Genomic DNA, 21,905 nt, shown 5'->3' on the forward strand with positions numbered 1-21,905 from the left:
GTTTGTAGAATCCATATACCGTAGGTAGAATCCAAAAATAATTGAATAATTTATATTTTATAAAAATGATTTAATTAAACACAGTGATCAGTAACTGAGGTGGGTGACCTGTACTGGGTTTTTTATCCTCCTGATGAATGATTGTAGATTTAGGTACTTTCTCCAACAATTCGTCGTCTAGATCCTACACTCTCCATATTTATATAACCTTACATATAGTAAACCTTTTATATTTTAATGTAGGCCTATTTTATTGACAGAAGCTTGACATTATTTTCTTCAGTTCAAAGTATCGAATGTGCGGAGTGATTCATAAATAGGCTCCCGTCCCCAGTCCCCAATACTGTAAACTGGAAGGAAAAAAGTGCTATGACAACAGGTGCACAATGTAGGTCCGTGGGAGGCAGCTTTCGGTGCAGGTAAGAGAAAATAAAAAACATTGCAACCTATTCTCGATTAAAAGAAAAGCGCGATAAAAAGGTGCTCAAGACTAGCAAAACATGTAAAAGATCACGAATTACAATAACATTGTATTGGTAGCTACAGGTGAATCGCCATCTCTCCATCACCTGTCAGGGCGTGTTTCAATGGCTTGGACCAGATGATAAAATCTCTAACGAGTAGTCAGTCTACCATCACATTTGTGCATTTTATCGTGTCGCATAGAACAATGTTTTTTTGTTTTACATGTTGTTATATAAATATTTTAAACATGGCGTGTAATATAGGCTATTGCGTATGCCGTATGTTACTGTTTACGTTTTCAGGTGTGGTGAATGTAATGGAAATCAACCATCAGGTAAATCACGGAGAAAAACATCCTCAGCACTGGAGGAGCTGCAAGTTGATCGTAGACCCTGCGTTGAAGAATGGGATTTATAAAGTGTATCGTTACGATGGGCATCATTTCAACATGCCAGTGAGTAAATTTAATTTTAGATTTTTACATCTAGTTGTGTTAGGCTACTTGTTGTATGTTATTACAGATACTGTTGCCCTTGACCTAAACCTTCTTTTGACAACACACTTTTTTTCTGTTCCCACATGAGTGTTCTTATCTCCTTGATGTATGCTATATCAGGTTCAGGACTTAGGGGCATTTCCTGTGGATACTGTCCGGGATCCCAGAATCTGTCGTCTTTGGACCAAATTCAGAGACACTGACCTGCTGGTCCCCAAATTTAAGGTAACACCTCATTTTCTGTGATGACGTCATGTGAAATGCAATCTTAGATGGATAATAATAATTGTTTACCAGCTGACAATCTGTTATCTGATTAATGTTTATAGATTGATGAATGCTATGTCGGCCCACCCAAGGAAGTGACATTTGCCAGGTTAAATGACAACGTAAGGGAGGGTTTCTTGACTGACATGTGCATAAAGTACGGACAGATTGAGGAAGTGGAAATCTTGTATAATCCTAAAAACAAGAAGCATTTAGGAATTGCTAAAGTCATCTTCGACACAGTCAAGGCTGCAAAGGACACTGTGGAACACCTTCATGACACCTCTGTCATGGGGAACATTATCCACGTGGAACTTGATCCAAAGGGTAGGTTAATATAATTGATTGATCATTGAAAATAGGCTTAATTACACATACATAACTAATGTCAATAAATGTGGTAATAGATTATGATTTATGATTTTCAATTGGCTTTTGGGTAGTGATCCATCTGACTCTAATCCTTTTATAGGTAAAAACAGAATGCGGTACTTCCATCTTCTTGTTAGTGGACTCTACACCCCTTCGACATTGCCACTGGGCAGTGATGAGCACACCCTCCAACGCCTAACTGAGAGATTGCAGGTAATAGAGTTTTACTGCTCTACTGTTCTAATGTGTTCCATTTATAGTTCTTTGACAGACAGAATTCAATCTTATGTTTATTACTGCTCATTAAAATCAAATCAAATTGTATTAGTCACATGCGCCAAATACAACAGGTGTAGTCCTTATAGTGAAATGCTTACTTATGAGCCCCTAACCAACAATGCAGTTTAAAAAAATACAGATAAGAATAATAAATAAAGTTAACAAGTAATTAAAGAGCAGCAGTAAAATAACAATAGCGAGACTATATACAGGGGGGTACCGGTACAGAGTCAATGTGTGGGGGCACTGGTTAGTTGAGGTAATATGTACATGTAGCTAGAGTTATTGAAGTGACTATGCATAGATGATAACAACAGAGAGTAGCAGCGGTGTAAAGGGGAGGGGGGCAATGCAAATAGTCTGGGTAGCCATTTGATTAGATGTTCTGGAGTCTTAAGGCTTGGGAGTAGAAGCTGTTTAGAAGCCTCTTGGACCTAGACTTGGCACTCCGGTACCGCTTGCCGTGCAGTAGCAGAGAGAACAGTCTATGAATAGGGTGGCTGGAGTCTTTGACAATTTTTAAGGCCTTCCTCTGACACTGCCTTGTATAGAGGTCCTGGATGGCAGGAAGCTTGGCCCCAGTGATGTACTGGGCCGTTCGTACTACCCTCTGCCTTGCAGTTGCCATACCAGGCAGTGATGCAACCAGTCAGGATGCTCTCGATGGTGCAGCTGTAGAACCTTTTGAGGGTTCTACAGGACCCATGATCTGAGGACCAATGCCAAATCTTTTCAGTCTCCTGGGGGGGATAAGGTTTGGTGTTGGTGTGCTTGGACCATGTTAGTTTTCAAATCAAATCAAATGCATGTGTCACATACACATGGTTAGCAGATGTTAATGCGAGTGTAGCGAAATGCTTGTGCTTCTAGTTCCGACAATGCAGTAATAACCAACGAGTAATCTAACCTAACAATTTCACAACAACTACCTTATACACACAAGTGAAAAGGGATGAAGAATATGTACATTAAAATATATGAATGAGTGATGGTACAGAACGGAATAGGCAAGATGCAGTAGATGGTATTGAGTACAGTATATACATATGAGATGAGAAATGTAGGGTATGTAAACATATAAAAGTGGCATTGTTTAAAGTGGCTAGTGATACATGTATTACATAAAGATGGCAAGACGCAGTAGATGGTATAGAGTACAGTGTATACATATGAGATGAGTAATGTAGGGTATGTAAACAGTATATTAAGTGGCATTGTTTAAAGTGGCTAGTGATACATTTTTTACATACATTTTTACAATATTAAAGTGGCTGGAGTTGAGTCAGTATGTTGGCAGCAGCCACTCAATGTTAGTGGTGGCTGTTTAACAGTCTGATGGCCTTGAGATAGAAGCTGTTTTTCAGTCTCTCGGTCCCTGCTTTGACGTACCTGTACTGACCTCGCCTTCTGGATGATAGCGGGGTGAACAGGCAGTGGCTTAGGTGGTTGTTGTCCTCAATGATCTTTATGGCCTTCCTGTGATATCTGGTGGTGTAGGTGTCCCGGAGGGCTGGTAGTTTGCCCCCGGTGATGCATTGTGCAGACCTCACTACCCTCTGAAGAGCCTTACGGTTGTGGGCGGAGCAGTTAACGTACCAGGCGGTGATACAGCCTGACAGGATGCCCTCGATTGTGCATCTGTAAAAGTTTGTGAGTGCTTTTGGTGACAAGACAAATTTGCGCTGATATGCCTTCTTCACCACGCTGTCTGTGTGGGTGGACCAATTCAGTTTGTCCGTGATGTGTACACCGAGGAACTTAAAACTTACTACCCTCTCCACTACTGTCCCGTCGATGTGGATAGGGGGGTGCTCTCTCTGCTTTTTCCTGAAGTCCACGATCATCTCCTTTGTTTTGTTGACGTTGAGTGCGAGGTTATTTTCCTGACACAACACTCCGAGGGTCCTCACCTCCTCCCTGTAGGCTGTCTCGTCGTTGTGGTAATCAAGCCTACATCTGTAGTGTCGTCTGCAAACTTGATGATTGAGTTGGAGGCGTTCATGGTCATGCAGTCGTGGGTGAACAGGGAGTACAGGAGAGGGCTCAGAATGCACCCTTGTGGGGCCCCAGTGTTGAGGATCAGCGGGGTAGAGATGTTGTTACCTACCCTCATCACCTGGGGGTGGCCCGTCAGGAAGTCCAGTACCCAGTTGCACAGGGCGGGGTCGAGACCCAGGATCTCGAGCTTGATGACGAGTTTGGAGGGTAATATGGTGTTAAATGCTGAGCTGTAGTCGATGAACAGCATTCTCACATAGGTATTCCTCTTGTCCAGATGGGTTAGTGCAGTGTGGTTGCGATTGCGTCGTCTGTGGACCTATTGGGGCGGTAAGCAAATTGGAGTGGGTCTAGGGTGTCAGGTAGGGTGGAGGTGATATGGTCCTTGACTAGCCACTCAAAACACTTCATGATGACGGAAGTGAGTGCTACAGGGTGGTATTCGTTTAGCTCAGTTACCTTAGCTTTCTTGGGAACAGGAACAATGGTTTATTAGTGTGATGTGGACACCAAGGAACTTGAAGCTCTCAACCAGCTCCACTGCAGCCCCATCGATGAGAATGGGGCTGTGCTCAGGCTTGTTTTTCCTGTAGTCCACAATGATCAAATCAAAAAAAATGATATATATTTTTTATATATATAGCCCTTCGTACATCAGCTGATATCTCAAAGTGCTGTACAGAAACCCAGCCTAAAACCCCAAACAGTGGGTGGCTAGAAAAAACTCCCTAGAAAGGCCAAAACCTAGGAAGAAACCTAGAGAGGAACCAGGCTATGTGGGGTGGCCAGTCCTCTTCTGGCTGTGCCGGGTGGAGATTATAACAGAACATGGCCAAGATGTTCAAATGTTCATAAATGACCAGCATGGTCGTATAATAATAAGGCAGAACAGTTGAAACTGGAGCAGCAGCACAGTCAGATGGACTGGGGACAGCAAGGAGTCATCATGTCAGGTAGTCCTGGGGCATGGTCCTAGGGCTCAGGTCCTCCGAGAGAGAGAGAAAAAAAGAGAGAATTAGAGAGAGCATATGTGGGGTGGCCAGTCCTCTTCTGGCTGTGCCGGGTGGAGATTAAAACAGAACATGGCCAAGATGTTCATAAATGATCAGCATGTTCGAATAATAAGAAGGCAGAACAGTTGAAACTGGAGCAGCAGCACGGCCAGGTGGACTGGGGACAGCAAGGAGTCATCATGTCAGGTAATCCTGGGGCATGGTCCTAGGGCTCAGGTCCTCCGAGAGAGAGAAGGAGAGAATTAGAGAACGCACACTTAGATTCACATAGAACACCGAATAGGACAGGAGAAGTACTCCAGATATAACACACTGACCCTAGCCCCCCGACACATAAACTACTGCAGCATAAATACTGGAGGCTGAGACAGGAGGGGTCAGGAGACACTGTGGACCCATCCGAGGATCTCCTTTGTCTTGATCACGTTGAGGGAGAGGTTGTTGCCCTGGCACCACACGGCCAGGTCTCTGACCTCCTCCCTATAGGCTGTCTCGTTGGTGTCGGTGATCAGGCCTACCACTGTTGTGTCATCTGCAAACTTAATGATGGTATTGGAGTTGTGCCTGGCCGTGCAGTCATGAATGAACAGGGAGTACAGGAGGGGACTGAGCATGCACCTCTGGGGGGCCATTGTGTTGAGGATCAGCGTGTTGAAGATATGTTGTTACCTACCCTTACCACCTGGGGGTGGCCCGTCAGGAAGTCAAGGATCCAATTGCAGAGGGAGGTGTTTTGTCCCAGGGTCCTTAGCTTATTGATGAGCTTTGAGGGCACTATGGTGTTGAGCGCTGAGCTTTTGTCCAGGTGGGAAAGGGCAGTGTGGAGTGCAATAGAGATGGCATCATCTGTGGATCTGTTGGGGCGGTATGCAAATTGGGTGGGTCTAGGGTTTCTGGGATAATGGTGTTGATGTGAGCCATGACCAGCCTGTCAAAGCACTTCATGGCTACAGATGTGAGTGCTACGGGTCGGTAGTCATTTAGGCAGGTTACCTTAGTGTTCTTGGGCACAAGCACTATGGTGGTCTGCTTAAAACATGTTGGTATTACAGACTTGAATAGGGAGAGGTTGAAAATGTCAGTGAAGACACTTGACAGTTGGTCAGCGCATGCTTGCAGTACATGTCCTGGTAATCCGTCTGGCCCTGCAGCCTTGTGAATGTTGACCTGTTTAAAGGTCTTACTCACATCGGCTGCGGAGAGCACGATCACACAGTCTTCTAGAACAGCTCGTGCTCTCATGCATGTTTCAGTGTTATTTGCCTCGAAGCGAGCATAGAAGTAGTTTAGCTCATCTGGTAGGCTCGTGTCACTGGGCAGCTCTCAGCTGTGTTTCCCTTTGTTGTCTGTAATGGTTTGCAAGCCCTGCCACATCCGACAAGTGTCAGTGCCGGTGTAGTACGATTAGATCTTAGTCCTGTTTTGACACTTTGCCTGTTTGATGGTTCGTCGGAGGGCATAGCGGGATTTCTTATAAGCTTCCGGGTTAGAGTCCCGCTCCTTGAAAGCGGCAGCTCTAGCCTTTAGCTCAGTGCTGATGTTGCCTGTAATCCATGGCTTCTGGTTGGGGTATGTACGTACGGTCACTGTGGGGACGATGTCATCGATGCACTTATTGATGAAGCCAATGACTGATCTGGTGTACTCCTCAATGCCATCGGAGGAATCCCGGAACATATTCCAGTCTGTGCTAGCAAAACAGTCCTGTAGTTTAGCATCTGCCTCATCTGACCGCTTTTTTATTGATCTAGTCACTGGTGCTTCCTGCTTTAATTTTGGTTTGTAAGCAGGAATCAGGAGGATAGAATTATGGTCAGATTTGCCAAATTGGGGGCGAGGAAGAGCTTTGTATGTCTCTTTGTGTGCGGAGTAAAGGTGGTCCAAAGTTTTTTTTCTCCCTCTGGTTGCACATTTAACATGCTGATAAAAATGAGGTAAAACGGATTTAAGTTTCCCAGCATTAAAGTCCCCGGCTACTAGAAGCGCGGCCTCTGGGTGAGCGTTTTCTTGTTTGCTCATGGCTGAATACAGCTCATTCAATTCTGTCTTAGTCTGTGGTGTTATGTAAACAGCTACGAACAATACAGATGAGAACTCTCTAGGTATATAGTGTGGTCTACAGCTTATCATGAGATACTCTACCTCAGGCGAGCAATAGCTTGAGCAATAGCTCAAAAACAACTTCTCTAAGTTGTTTTTGGTTATGGTGATGTGAGTAGACTCGGCTGAAGCGATGTGAGATGCTTTGTTGCTTCATTTTAGCCACTCTGTTTTGTTTCCTCCATCTTCAGGACAGCAAACCTCTGCAGAAACTGACTGATGGGAGTTCATCATTGACAAGGTCTATTTCCAGTCCCACCAGCGTGGCTACACCTCTCTCCCTAGACACAGCCTACTCCAGTATCTGGCAGGACACACCGGGTAGCTTTGGGCAGACACCCCTCTCTCAGGGCACCCCTCATACCCCCTGCCTGTCTGGGACCCCCCTCTCTCAGGACTCTTGCTACTCTAGCCAGCATACCACCCCAGTCCACCAAGTCACTCAGGGTGAACACTCCTCATACGGTGCTCACAGACGCTTGAGGCGCGATGTCTGCTATCGTCAACCAGGGAGACCTTATATGAGATCCCACCATCAGAGCTCAGAGCTGAGCTCTCTCCTCAAACACCTCCAACATCACCGTCCTCTCCAGCCCCAAACCCAGGTTGCTAGCGGCAGCTACAAATCTTCCGTCTTCTGGTATCAGAACCGCCTGCCCTCGGCTGATGATAACCCTGCCACAGAGCCTCCCCTCCACCTCTCCCTTCCTGAACAGGAGTCCTGGAGAGTGCCCTCTCGACCTCCTGCCTTTGAGGCTTTCCCTCTGAGCAGCAGCTCTGCCAGTGCCACAAGTATGAACGTGGTACCTCTGAGGGAGAGACCCCAGTCTCCCCCTTCTGGACCCGATGCGGGCCTTATAGAACCGCCCCCTTCCCCTCCTAATAACTCTCATGGAAGCCTCATCCCAGAGGCAGAGAGCCACAGCCTGGACTCACGCATTGAGATGCTTCTCAGCAAGACTCAGAGTTCCTGCCTCCCTCTACATGGTGAAAGGGGTTTGGATGCTGAAGTGCACTCTCAGGACAGCCCTGTTTCCCCATTCTCCCCTGTCTCGATGTACTCTCCTGAGTCTGACCACACCCTAGCCCGTAGTGGATCTCCTGTGAACTGTACCCACCCCACCACCAGTGATGGTCTGGAGGATGTCAGTCCCACTCCCCTCCCTGAGTGGGAAGGAGACGAGTCCCTTCCAGTGATGCCTTCTCTAATATGGACCTCACAGCCCCCCTGGCCTCCTGGGACGCTCTCTCTCACTCAAAGGGAGAGAAGTAAAGGAACAGAGATGGACCATGCAGATCAGTCAACCTCTAGTGAAAAGTATATGGGACGGGCACTCCATTCCTTATCATTTTCTCAGGTATTGGAGAAAATAGAGAGTATGAACACATTGATATGTTTAACCAGATTTACCAAACAACATCACAGATAAAGAATTAGGGATAGATTTCTTGCATTGCACATTGGGGAGAGGGGTTACAATCTATTCATTTATCATTTCTTTCACAGGGTCTCCATTTGCCAGGGGAAGACAAGGACATCTCAAATGTGGGGCAATCTGGAATGTCGAATCTCAAAAGCCATTGTTCCAGGAGCATCACAGTCAACTCCTTCATTCCCTCCTTGCGACAGCCTCTTCCAATCTCCTCTCTCAATCACCCTGCTCCAATCCCTCCCTACAGTCCTCACTCTTCAGTTCCCTCTTCCAATCCTCCCCCATCAATCACCCACTCCAACCTCCTCATTCGATTCTCTCCCTCCAACCCTCACCCTCAAATCCACCCTTCCATCCATCCCATTTCTGCTCCTCTTTCTATTCCAATCCCACCTCCAGGATTCCATCTGCTTCCTCCACACATTCCTCCCCCTTTCACTATCCTTGGGCCTCCTCCAACCATGGCAGCCCCTCCCTCTATCCTACATCCAGTTTACCCATATCCCTTGAATACGCTGCACACTGTGCATATGGACAAGGTGAATGGTCTGCCTGGGTGTGGGAGTGTGCCAGTGTCTTTTACTGGGCAACCCTGGCCCCTGCCTCCCTTCATGCCCACCTTCAACCCCTCTGTGCCCCCGCCAGGCTACCTGCCTCTGCAGGAGTACCATCATAAGGCCACAGTGGAAAAGGTGCTGGCTGTCATTACGGAGGAGCTTAAGTCCATCGTGAAGAGAGACATCAACCGTAAAATGGTTGAGGGGGTAGCCTTCAGGGCGTTTGATGAGTGGTGGGATGGCCAGGAGCAGAAAGCTAAGGTGAGCTACTACCTAGTTGAAGTTCAGTATACTTGAAGATACAGAACTCTTCTACACCACAGCAAATTATCTGTTTTGATACTTGTGGTTTGTTGCTATAATGTTCATAATGCTTCTTCATTTCTTCATTTCATCATTTTTCAGATTGCTGTAAGTCTTGTGAATGCCAGAGAGGGTAGAGTGGAGGTGAGGGCCAAACCAAGAGACTCCCTAAGACAGAACATTGGCCCGCGTGGTGCCACCAACCTGCCTTCCTTCAAGGTAGGCTTCTGCTGCTACTACTAAACGTATCATGAAGGAGCTCAAACAAGATACAGTGTGACTGTGTCTGTGGAGGTGATTATCATGATGATCGTGACTTGTGTTCATGTGTAGGTAAAGAAGAAAGAGTCCGACGAATCGACTGCCTCAGAGGACCCCAAAAGAAAGTGTCCCTACACACCTGTTAATGATGCACATGAGAGTGCCGGTTAGTGCTGTGCATTCGGACAAGGCAACATATTTACTCCCCAGTATGATTTCAATTGGTTTTACAATGACAATATTGTGAATGCTTAGCACGCTTTCTTTCTCTTTCCCCTTAGAGCTGGAGAGTAATATAACGAATCACACATTGGACAGGTCCCCAAAAACTGGAACTATTCCAGCTGTGAGGCGAAGACATGCAAGGCCACTGGAGCTGGACAGTGAGGGGGAAGAGGAGAGCAGAGAGAAAGAGGGGGAGCCAACAAGAGACAAAGAGGAGGATACTGTGGAAGCAGACAAGGTTCCTCAACGCCAGGTACACAGAGGTTTCCAGCTGTCAATCAACAGCAATACCGAAATGCCAAATGTATTTAATCAAATTATATGTTTAAGTTGCATTAACCAGTTTATTTTTATATTTTTTCAGCAGAGGGATGAAAATGATGACAGTGAACAAAAAGAGGAAGAAGTGGACGAGGATGAAGATGATGATGATGATGAAGATGATGATGAAGATGTGGTCTTCTCTAAAGTTACAAGAGGATTACAGTCTCCGAATGAGGGTAATGTTTAGGAAGCTTTGAGTTTTTGTCTTAAGGGGTTTTAATAGTTGCTTAATAAATCTACTTCAATAAATCTGTTACACATACTGAAATGCACATTATTGTTTTCTCATTTACTAGAAGTTGCCAGGGTAAGCCTCTCAGAGGTAGAGTCTTACTCCTCAGAAGACAGTGAATACCTCTCAGAGTCTGACTCCTCTGACTCCTCCTTTGAGGAAAGTGAAGACTTCTCAGACTATGACTCCAGTTCTGACCAGGAGACAGAGGAAGAGGAGGAGACAGATGAAGATGCTGATGAGGTCAACAGGGAGGTAGAGTGTGTGGTGTTGTCATCAGATGAGGAGGAGATGGATCTGGAGCCCCCGGCCACACCCTCAGCCCCTCTTACCCCAGGCACAGAGCTGGACCTACTGGATGGGTCAGAGCCGGTCCTGAGGGATCAGCCTTGGGAGGAGAAGCACTCAGTCTGTCTGACTCGAGATGTCTTTGGGCGCACCAGCTGCACAAGCCGACCTGACCCAGGGATGGAGCTCCTGTCCAGTGAGCACCACCATGATCTCCAGGCCCCCTCACCCATAGGACTGCCAGGTAGATTTTAAATACATGCATGTATTGGTAAATAATAATAAAAGTGCTATTCAATAACATTCAAACAACTCTTATGTATGCATTTAAAGCCTGACAGCAATTACAGGGATTAGATTCAACAAAACAGAGTGTTTATTTTCCTCTACCAGCAGTGGTGGAGCCTGACTTTGCAGTGGAGATAGATAGCCCTGAATGGAGCGTTGAGTCACCAGATAACGTGGAGAACCTCCGGCCTCTCACCCCCACTGGCTCTCTGGGGGACAGCGACTCAGACCTACTGTTCAAGAGCAAACCAACCCCCCCTGCTGTGGAGGAGGTGGAACTGCCACACACTCCTGGTCGGGGAGCAGAGGCCCTCCTTGAGAGTGAGGAGGACTCTATGGACCACCTCCTCTCCTTTTCCCCCACAGACAGTGAGCCTTTGTCCCAGAGCCGCCCCACTCATCCCCCTGCCTTAGCCTCGTACCCAACATACGAGGACATGCCCAAAACACCAGGGAGAGATGAGAGGGGTCTATGGAATCCCCTTACCCCCTGGAGGGTGCCAGTGACACCGGGCAGAGAGTCAGGCCTCACAGAGGGAGGCCCAGGGTTTAGTCCCACTCCCTGTAACCCTTTCCCCCTCCCCTCCCTGTGCACCGGCCTCTACATCAGGACCCCACAAACTCCTGGGAGGGACTTCATCCCAACCAAGAGAACACACAGGAATACCACCGTTATGTTGGCCTCTTCACAGAGGACTAATGGTGCTCCTTTATCCTGTGATGAAATGCTTACAGACGCACCTGTTTTAGCTTCTTCTCCTAGCAGCCTGTCTGAGTCATCAGCAGAGACTTCTGGCCATGGGTATGTGTGGCTTAATCCTAATCCTGGTTCCCAGAGGAAGTTACCCCTGCAGGGCCTGGAGAACTGGTCAGGGCTGGCGGATGTGGAGAACCAGAGAGAGATGGAGAAGTGCTCCTGGAGGAGGGTACAACCAAGAATGAGGCGGAAGATGAGGCGGAAGATGAGGCGGAAGATGAGGCGGAGGATGAGGCGATGGCAAAGGATGAGGTCAGTGCAGAGAGCCATGCCCTCTGTCTTCTCGGCCAGTCCCTGTCGTCGGTCACGAAGTGAGGAGATGACTGTCCTCCACAGTGTCTGGAAGGAGGGCCTGGATGAGGAGGATTCCAAGCTGCTGCAGGTCACCTATGACAGGCTGCTACAGCAGGACAATGGCTTCAGCTGGCTCAGTGACACTCTCTGGGTCCCCCACCCTCATATCCTTTACTACAGAGCTGTTATTACCATACTGTCACTGGACACTGATACACTAATGGGATCTCAACTGTTATTGTGTATGTTTTAGAATTCATTTCTTATAGACTAACTGTTGCAAATTGAAATGAATTAAGAATTGCATACATATTCCTCTATACATCAGTGAATTATTGTCTAGTTCCCTTGACCCCTTTGCACTCACCAGAGTCTTGACGGAGAAGAGGAAGGAGCTCAATGATTGGATGTGGGACCATGTGACAGGATCTGCCCGTAGCGAGGGCTTTTACAAAATCAGCAAGAATGACAAAATAAAATACCTCAACAGCACGTGTTTGAATACAGACCAGCCCTCTGCAGACACCCAGGTATTCAGAGAGGAACAGCTCTTCCCCCATGTTAATGTATGCCATACCTGATAATTGACTCCTTTGATAATGGACAATATTTAATTTCTGCAGGGGGTAGGTCTTTCAAGCCAGCCGCACCCTTCCCTGCGGTCTGGGTCTGAGTTCAGGTCTGAACAACGCCGTCTGCTCTCCTCCTTCAGCTGTGACAGTGACCTGCTCAGGTTTAACCAGCTTAAGGTCAGTCAACCACTCATCTGTGCCCAGACAGACAGTACAGTTCAGTGTATCTCTCTGCAGACGACATGAGGCTTTAGTCACAGACGATATTCCTGTGTTTCAGTTCCGCAAGAAGAGGATTCGTTTCTGCCGCAGTCACATCCATGACTGGGGCCTGTTTGCCCTGGAGCCCATAGCAGCAGATGAGATGGTGATTGAGTATGTGGGCCAGTGCATCAGACAGGTGAGACACAGACTGGGCCACAGTACCCAGTAAATAGGTAGGACAATAAGGGACATGAAGTAAGGGGCACAGCAGACTGGTGTAACATTTGGATACATATTCATTTACATGTACAATTCATCTAGAGCTATTTCTTAACTTAGTGACTTGTGTGAATGGACACGCCACCCCTCTCCTTAGGTGATTGCAGATATGCGGGAGAAGCGCTATGAAGATGAGGGGATTGGGAGCAGCTACCTGTTCCGGGTCGATCAGGATACCATCATCGACGCCACTAAATATGGGAACTTGGCCAGATTTATCAACCACAGCTGCAATGTGAGTGGATTATGGTCTATGGAAATGTTTTGCATTTCAGAACTATTATGTGTTGTAAATGGTTTGATTTATAGTACTGATCATTTATGAAACATTTTGTAAACAGATACAATGGTCAGACTATCACACATAGGGGTTGCAAATGGCGGGTATATTACTGGAAACGTTAAAATACCAGATTTTTGTGGGCATCTTTCAATCTAGCACAAGACACCTAGTGGCACTTTTTGGATACTTCAGATTATTACAGGTGTCTAATTCAAATCAAATCAAATTGTATTAGTCATATGCACCGAATCGAACAGGTGTAGACCTTACAGTGAAATGCTTACTTACGAGCCCCCAACCAACAATGCAGTTTCCAAAAATACGGATAAAAATAAGAAATAAAAGTAGCAAGTAATTAAAGAGCAGCAGTAAAACAACAATAGCGAGACTATATAATGGGGGGTACCGGTACAGAGTCAATGTGTGGGGGCACCAGTTAGTTGATGTAATATGTACATGTAGGTAGAGTTATTGAAGTGACTATGCATAGATGACAACAACAGAGAGTAGCAGCGGTGTAAAGTGTGTGTGGGGGGGGGGGGGCAATGCAAATAGTCTGGGTAGCCATTTGATTAGATGTTCAGGAGTCTTATGGCTTGGGGGTAGAAGCTGTTTAGAAGCCTCTTGGACCTAGACTTAGCGCTCTGGGTACCGCTTGCGGTGCGGTAGCAGAGAGAACAGTCTATGACTAGGGTGGCTGGAGTCTTTGACAATTTTTAGAGCCTTCCTCTGACACCGCCTGGTAATGAGGACCTGGATGGCAGGAAGCTTGGCCCCAATGATGTACTGGGCCATTCACACTACCCTCTGTAGTGCCTTGCGGTCAGAGGCCGAGCAGTTGCCATACCAGGCAGTGAACAACCAGTGCTCTCGATGGTGCAGCTGTAGAACCTTCTGAGGATCTGAGGACCCATGCCAAATCTTTTCAGTGCATTTGAATTATCTCTGGTCCTCTGTGTGTTCAATTAATTAAATAATTGATTAAATAAGATGAGTGCTGTAAAACATTATCCTAAATATTTACCATCAACTTAGTTAATACCATTGGTGTTTAATATAAAGTTTTCAGCATGAAATATCCTTTATATTTTTTACAGACTTATTTATTTTACTATGTCAATATGTGTTTGTTGTAAATGTTTTGGCGTCAAACTGCTGGCAGTTGTGAAAAAGTTAATAGTTGAAAGAGTTTTAGAGTTCATTGATAATAATGCCATTGTTGATTAGATGCTTTTTTCATTAATTAGGATATTTTCTCTTTAGCCATATGTTATATCTACTACATACACATTTACAATATGGACATAGATATAAAAAATGAATAGTACACATTATTACATTTTTCAAAAGTTATTCAAGTATAAATTACCAAAGTTATAATAGATTGCCATATATTTTCTGTTAATTACCAAAATGATTGAATATTACTTTAACTATGGTAAATTACCGGTAGCTTTGCAACTCTAATCACACTGATGACTTAGTAATACATTTTCTCTCTTCAGCCTAATTGCTATGCAAAAATAATCACAGTGAAATCCCAGAAGAAGATAGTGATCTACTCCCGGCAGCCCATCAGTGTCAATGAGGAGATCACGTATGATTACAAGTTCCCCATTGAGGATGAGAAGATTCCCTGTCTGTGTGGAGCAGAGAACTGCCAGGGCTCCCTCAACTGAACTCTGAACCCTTGTCTCCAGCCCCCCTCTCAAGCATTCCTGACTGTCCTGCTGCCTTACAGTTCCTGACATAGGAATAATAATACCTCCGTTTCCAACCAAGGTTCATGAAGAGTGGAGCAAGCTGAAGATTCAAAGATGTTCAGCAACTCTTGGGCAGACAATTGAAGTTCCTTTAAAAAAAGTTATTTATTGTTAAAACAGTTTGTGGAAAAAACACACACCCCCTGCACCAGGGATGGGCGCTGTTCTCCTCTCCCTTAAAATTACGATACAGGATGGGGTATGATATTGCCTTGCCCTGTAGAGGTGATTTCTTGTGCAAATGTGTACATGACAAGTTAAATGTTTTCATTCATGAGAGCTAATGAAGATGTATTCAGCTTGTGTCAAGCATTTTATTAAGTTATTTTGGTAATTGTTCTCTCAGGTTGGTTGTTTTAGGCAGAGTGGTCACTATATTTATAAATCATTTGGTTCATTATGTCTTTTTCACAAGTTCTCTCTCGCACACACAAACACTGTGAATGAGGAAGGAGTCACAATGCAGTTGTATTTTTATTACATGCACTTAAAAATGTATGAAAGTATCCAAAGTAAAAAGGTTTACGAAAGCAATTGGGGGAATCAAAATGAACAAGTGAAGTGTAAAAAATACTTTTAGTTCATGGAAAGGATACAATAAACTGACATGTTGTCATTGTGCATCTTATTGAGTCATATGTTGTGGTTTATTACTTCCTTCCACTTAAATATGATTTTTTTCCAGAAGTAAGGCAAATAAGACAATGTGAAGCTAAGACAACAGAGTTAATGTCATACTTAAAAATTGCTTGTTAATACCAGATTTGATAACATAGCTGGCTCAAATCTAATGATGATGTCTGCTCTTTTTCTGTTACTTTGAATTGTACATCAACATATTTGATCATACTTTGATTGTCACAAAAATGTGTTTTCTAAGCCAAAAACAAACACACAGCCTTCGGAAAGTTGTCACACTCCTTGACTTTTTCCATATTATTTTGCATTACAGCCTGAATTTATTACATTGAGATTTTGGCCACACACAATACCCCATAATGTCAAAGTGGAATTATGTTTTTAGAAATGTTTACAAATGTATTAAAAATGTCAAGCTGAAATGTCTTGAGTCAATCAGTATTCAACCCATTTGTCATGGCAAGCCTAAATATGTCCAGGAGTAGAAATTTGCTTAAGAAGTCACATAGTAAGTTGCATGGCCTCAGTCTTTGTGCAATAATAGTGTTTAACTTTTAAATGACTACCTCATCTCTCACATACAGATAATTGTAAGGTTCCTCAGTCGAGCAGTGAATTTCAAACACAGATTCAACCACAAAGACCAGGGAGGTTTTCCAATGTGTCACAAAGAAGGGCACCTATTGGTAGATGGGTAAAAACAAAACAAAAAGAAGCAGACATTGAATGTCCCTTTGAGCATGGTGAAGTTATTAATTACACTTTGGATGTTGTAGCAATACACCCAGTCACTACAAAGATACAGGCGTCTTTCCTAACTCAGTTGCCGGAGAGGAAGGAAACCGCTCAGGGATTTCACCATGAGGCCAATGGAGACTTAAAACAGTTACAGAGTTGAATGGCTGTGATAGGAGAAAACTGAGGATGGATCAACAACATTGTAGTTACTCCACAATACTAACCTAAAGGACAGAGTGAAAAGAAGGAAGCCTGTACAAAATATAATATTCCAAAACATGCATCCTGTTTGCAATGAAGCACTAAAGTAGAACAAAAAAAAATATAGCAAAGAAATGTACTTTATATCCTGAATACAAAGCGTTATGTTTGGGGCAAATCCAACACATCACTGAGTACCACTCTTCATATGACGGGTGACAATTATTATTTTTTTAATCCATTTGGAATTCAGGCTGTAACACAACAAAATGTGGAATAAGTCAAGGGGTATGAAAACTTTCTGAAATCACTGTATTTAAAATTGGCATCAAGTCAAATATATTTTTATGTTATTTTAGCATCACTATATTATTTGAATAAGTAACAATCATTCCTATGTTTGACTCCAGAAGGCATGTCAATCATAATTTAAATTTGAATAGTGTGTGCATAGAGCAGCAATTTATCCATCAAAGTCATTCAACTAGATTCTGGTTATTTATTTTCAATAGTTCTAAATTAAATGTAAGCTTCAGAGATGATGGACATTATATCAATCGTGTAAATCAGAGCGGTACTTCAAATTTGGTTAGACACTCCATTAGGTTTCAGGATAGTCAAGTTTCCTCTAGCGTTCTGGTCTGCCTCGATGGCCTCGAAAAGAGCCTTGAAGTTGCCTGCACCAAAGCCCTAGGAAGAGTACAAAGACATGTTTTCACATAGTTTTCAGTCTAAATGTAGATCGGGACATCAATCTTTATCAACATTACATACTTTAAATTGTTTTCAATACACTAACAAAGTCCTAAAAATCTATCTGGTTATATAATGTTTCATTGGTAAGGCTCTCTGAAATCTCATGCTCCTCTCACCTGATGGTTGTGTCTCTGAATGACCTCCAGGAACACTGTGGGACGGTCCTGAACAGGCTTGGTGAAGATCTGGAGCAGGTAGCCATTGTCATCAAAATCCACTAAGATCTTCAGCTCCTGTCAGAGCAACAGGACATAAGAGTGCTTGTCAGGCTGTGTAGCTAAGAACCTACCATAGAAGTTCAAATGAACTGAATTATCATTATAATGCAAATAACTATCAGGTATTTAGATAATTGAAATATAACAAATCATTGAAACATTTATTAAAACATCAGAGAAAGTTGTGTCTCTGACCTCCAGAATGTCCAGGTCCTCAGTGACCCTGACCTGCGATTGTTGGAGATTCTTTCTCAGCAGCTGGTAGTAGGTGTCTGGCACACACATGAACTCCATGCCACGCTCCTTCAGGTTACGGATCTACAACAAAGAGAATATACTAACCACACCAATCTTTCAATCTTCCATTAATGTGTATGTAAAAGTAACCGGGTTGAGCTTAGCCTTTATGTGTGAAAAGACTTACTGCGGTGATGATGTCTGATGTGTTCATGGCGATGTGCTGGACACCTGGGCCACCATAGTACTCCACATACTCCTGCTAAGTCCAGTGAGTTTAGCGAGGTACAAGTTCTACTCATTACTTTTTGTAATGCTGTGTTTTTTAAAGGTACGGTACTGAATACGTGTATGGATGACAATGGCATGACTTTGTTACGTTGGGTAAACACCTCTTTACATAGTTAATATATTTTATATTGAATAACATGGCGATGACTTGCCTGGATCTGGGACTTGCGTTTACCCATGGCTGGCTCATTAATGGGCATCTTCACTGTCTCTTCATAATTGGCCACAACAATGGAGCGCAGCGCACTGAAGTCTGTCTGCAGCTGCTTGTCGTCTACTGACCAGAACCGGTGGAAGAGCAGGTTTTTCTGGTACCTATGGAAACAAAACCTACTCCTCAGGAACCTCTGTGTGTTGGATGGACAGGTGAAAGACCACAATATATCTATCCCACAGCCCTCTTCCCTGGCACTTCCCTTCAGAGATCAAACCCATCCCTGTTTTTTTTTTTATCTCAGAGCTGCATGGTGGAGCTCTAACTGACTCCAGATGTGCAGAACCCCAGTGACCCAGCTCAAAAACTGCTAAGTCATAGTAGCATCTGATGTTCATGGATGTTTTTGTCTGGAATAAAATGTACAGGCCAGTGTGTTTGTTAATACATCCCTATGCCCTTACCACAATGCCTTACCATTCCACTACAGGCACCATCTCATCATCCGGCTGGTTCCCCACAACATGGTCAATGAAGTTCAGTAATCCACTGGGTCTGTAACGTTAGATAAGGCCTCACAGTGATGTCAACTGTTTAACTGAAACAGTCACTCAAATTCTGTCTTGTTTACAATGGTCTGTAAAGAGCACTCTCATCTCTAACACCAGATAAAATAGTTCATACTCACAGCTTGGCCAACAAGGGGTCCCGGTGGAGAGGAGTATGGAACCCTGGGAGGAACAGCCCATTGTAGGCAGTCCTCTCCACAAATGTGTGTGTGGTGTCCCCATACTATAGAGATATAAGAGAACATCCCAAATCTTGAGCATACTGTAAATCTCCTTTTCGGCACTCAGATTCACCAGATATTGATCGTCTTACCGTCTGGAGAACAGCTAGTTTTACCCTGCCATATTTGTCCTCCAGTACATACGGCTCTTTCACTATGATGGCACCACGCTCTCTGGCTTTCTGAAGAGTATAATAGACAGATAAACATATGCATGCGATGAAGATCCAGGAAGATTCAAAAATAATAATATTTTCAATAAAATCAATGAAAACGATTGCAATCCAACAGAATATTTTAACCCATCTCATTAGGAAAGAGGCATTCTCCTCATTCCAGAAAGAGCAGTGACATTGGTTTAAATGGTAAGCCTGCTATGGTACCTGCACAAGGTAATCACAGTTCTCCACAGTGAATGCAATGTCCTTGGCTCCATCCCCATGTTTGACCAAATGCTCCCCCATTTCTGAATAAAAGAGGTGGCCAAAAGTATACTCAAATCGGAGTGAGTGAAGTAGCACACTAGTCAGTGACAGCCAATCTCATCATATCTAACCACATGAAGGATGACATTTTTGTGTCATACTGTACCTTTGTTTCCAGGATTGAGAGCGGATGCGAATACATAAATAATCTGTGAAAGAAAAAGAGCCAAAAAGTTACATGGTGGACAACCAAGGACCTCCATCACTTGTATCAAGTTACCTCGCTATTATAAATATGTGCCATAATGAATTCAGAATGACACCACTCTCCTCACCTTGTCTTGTTTGACCACATGGGACACCACATCCCGGCAGCCTGTCTCTAAACCCCGATAGGCCAACGGTTCAAATCCAAGCTTGTTACAATAGTAAGATGCTGCCTGTTGAAACAGAAGAAAAAACACTATTGCCACTCACAATCAATCCCCAAGCAATACAATATTTGTACATTTACTATCAGGAAAAAAAACGTAATAATAGTGTGTTGTGAACTGTAAAGGACTGTGGTGGGGGCGCCACCTCCTGGTGATGGTGTGGAAAACCTACGGCTTCTGGATCAAATTAAGAGCAGGAAGAATGATGGGGTCTACTCTGAGGTTGCATGCCTATTTCCCCCACCCCTTAAGAGAGCCAATAGCCACCCCTCAGTGAATACTCCTTTAACTTGGAGAAAGTTCAGGAAAATATTTACCACCTGCAAAAAGAGTGAAAAACAACTATAATGGCACATGATTCTCATACCTGTTTGGCATTTCCAACCCAGAATGTGATGTGGTCGAAACAGACGAACTTGCCGTGGTCGTGCTATGAACAACTCCAGGACAATTTAATACCGGTGTGTAAGGGGGGGAAACACTTAGCATCAGCCCATTCATTCATTTATGACATAGCAATTAGAAATTCTTAGATGTAAGATAAATAGTATTGTACATTTAAACATCTTGGTAGGCTTATTACACATTTTAAATAAATGTTTAAGTTTCTCAACTACTGAATCATACTTTGAACCAGTTGAAAGTCCTAATAATAATTATGTGTTCATTTAAATGTCTATGGGCAATTCAAAAATATTAGTAATTAAAAAACTAACCTTTTCACCTCTGTCCATGTAGGTAGTCTAAATAGATAGATACAAAACATTACACATCAGCATTAACGTTAAAGACCATTCTTTCAATAGCTCAAAAATATTGTAATGCGAAATTGAAATAAGACATTGAATAAGACAATTTTCGAGTAAATATATATTTTATCTTACCATCCTGTACCCTTAGCCTTTCAACTGCTTGAAAAGAAAATCGGTACAATAAAGTCGCGTGTTTAAACGTTCAGAATCAAGTTTGAACTTCCACGCCCCCGGTCTTCGAGGAGGAGGAGAGTGGGAGCGAGGGAGAAAGACAGACAGAAAGATAGAGAGAATAACAGTGATGCTCACTTTAGGTTACACAATCATGTCGCATCATAATTTACATAAACAAATCATAGTTATCGAACGTTGACTCTGCATAGAGCTTTGAAGACATTTTATACCAAACGTTTATATTGGGTGAATCACATAACTTATAGGTGTGTACTTCACATATAATATCAGAAAAGCACGCACTTACCTTCTCTACTCAAACACACTTCTCTACTCAAACACACTTACCTTCTCTACTTATGTTATATTTCAACAGTCAGGCCCGGCCATGTGTTTGTATTTAGTCTCGAGAGGAGGTTCACTCATTGAGGTTTCCTATTGGCTGTTCGTTGGGAAGTATGTTGGAGTCAGTTATCCACAATTTTGACATGAAACAAGTTTATGGTTATTGTGGACCATTGCAGTAATTACTATTGGTAGGCTACAATAAGCCCCCCTCCCCTTTTCACAATCAGTGGCCTAATCTGTTAATTAATTAGTATGTATGAGAAAGTGTTTTATACCTCTTGCATCATTCTTTATAAATCCTTTATCATCAACATGTGTATGAAAATGGTTCTTCCATAAATGTTCATTGATCTATTTGTGTGTGTGAATACAATGTACATTTTCCCAATGTGCCAATATTGACAGCCCGCACAACTGATTTACTTAGTAGTGAATATGATACACTACAACACTACAGTTCTTCTCCTCAAGTGACCAAATAGTCTCAAAATGTGATGGGAATAAATTGTTTAAATTCCTGCATAAATGGGGACACCATGTAACCCTAGTGTGGACATGTAATGGGATGGCTGCTGAAAAATGTATTATTCCTACAGAAGATGACACTTGACAGATTGTCAAATTTCACTACAGCAGAAATAGACACCGATCGAGCTATTCATTGTTTCCTAGATAGTGAGCAGCTTAAGTTTCAG

At 43.7% G+C, this 21,905-nt stretch overlaps 2 protein-coding genes across 2 annotated transcripts; one reads left to right on the forward strand and one right to left on the reverse strand.

Annotated features, from left to right (window-relative positions):
• Positions 1-356: 356 nt before the first annotated feature.
• LOC109873484 (histone-lysine N-methyltransferase SETD1B-A) lies at positions 357-15,431 on the forward strand. The gene is made up of 18 exons (XM_031819459.1): positions 357-419; positions 768-919; positions 1,082-1,186; positions 1,291-1,555; positions 1,701-1,813; positions 7,182-8,348; positions 8,498-9,241; positions 9,386-9,502; positions 9,617-9,710; positions 9,826-10,022; positions 10,134-10,269; positions 10,390-10,857; positions 11,010-12,136; positions 12,336-12,482; positions 12,576-12,701; positions 12,805-12,924; positions 13,105-13,242; positions 14,796-15,431. The coding sequence occupies exons 2-18, from the start codon at positions 782-784 to the stop codon at positions 14,967-14,969; spliced, it is 5,376 nt and encodes a 1,791-aa protein (XP_031675319.1). The 5' UTR covers positions 357-419; positions 768-781; the 3' UTR covers positions 14,970-15,431.
• Positions 15,432-15,514: 83 nt separating this feature from the next.
• Positions 15,515-20,937, reverse strand: LOC109873492 (4-hydroxyphenylpyruvate dioxygenase-like). The gene is made up of 14 exons (XM_031819457.1): positions 20,821-20,937; positions 20,653-20,679; positions 20,304-20,366; positions 19,838-19,942; positions 19,669-19,711; positions 19,461-19,543; positions 19,170-19,259; positions 18,976-19,079; positions 18,765-18,842; positions 18,286-18,448; positions 18,030-18,101; positions 17,801-17,923; positions 17,504-17,620; positions 15,515-17,321 (listed from the first exon to the last, which is right to left on the reverse strand). The coding sequence occupies exons 1-14, from the start codon at positions 20,821-20,823 to the stop codon at positions 17,211-17,213; spliced, it is 1,182 nt and encodes a 393-aa protein (XP_031675317.1). The 5' UTR covers positions 20,824-20,937; the 3' UTR covers positions 15,515-17,210.
• Positions 20,938-21,905: the final 968 nt, after the last annotated feature.

Source organism: Oncorhynchus kisutch, linkage group LG3 (genome assembly GCF_002021735.2).
Source record: "Oncorhynchus kisutch isolate 150728-3 linkage group LG3, Okis_V2, whole genome shotgun sequence".
In the NCBI taxonomy this organism is placed as follows: domain Eukaryota; kingdom Metazoa; phylum Chordata; class Actinopteri; order Salmoniformes; family Salmonidae; genus Oncorhynchus; species Oncorhynchus kisutch.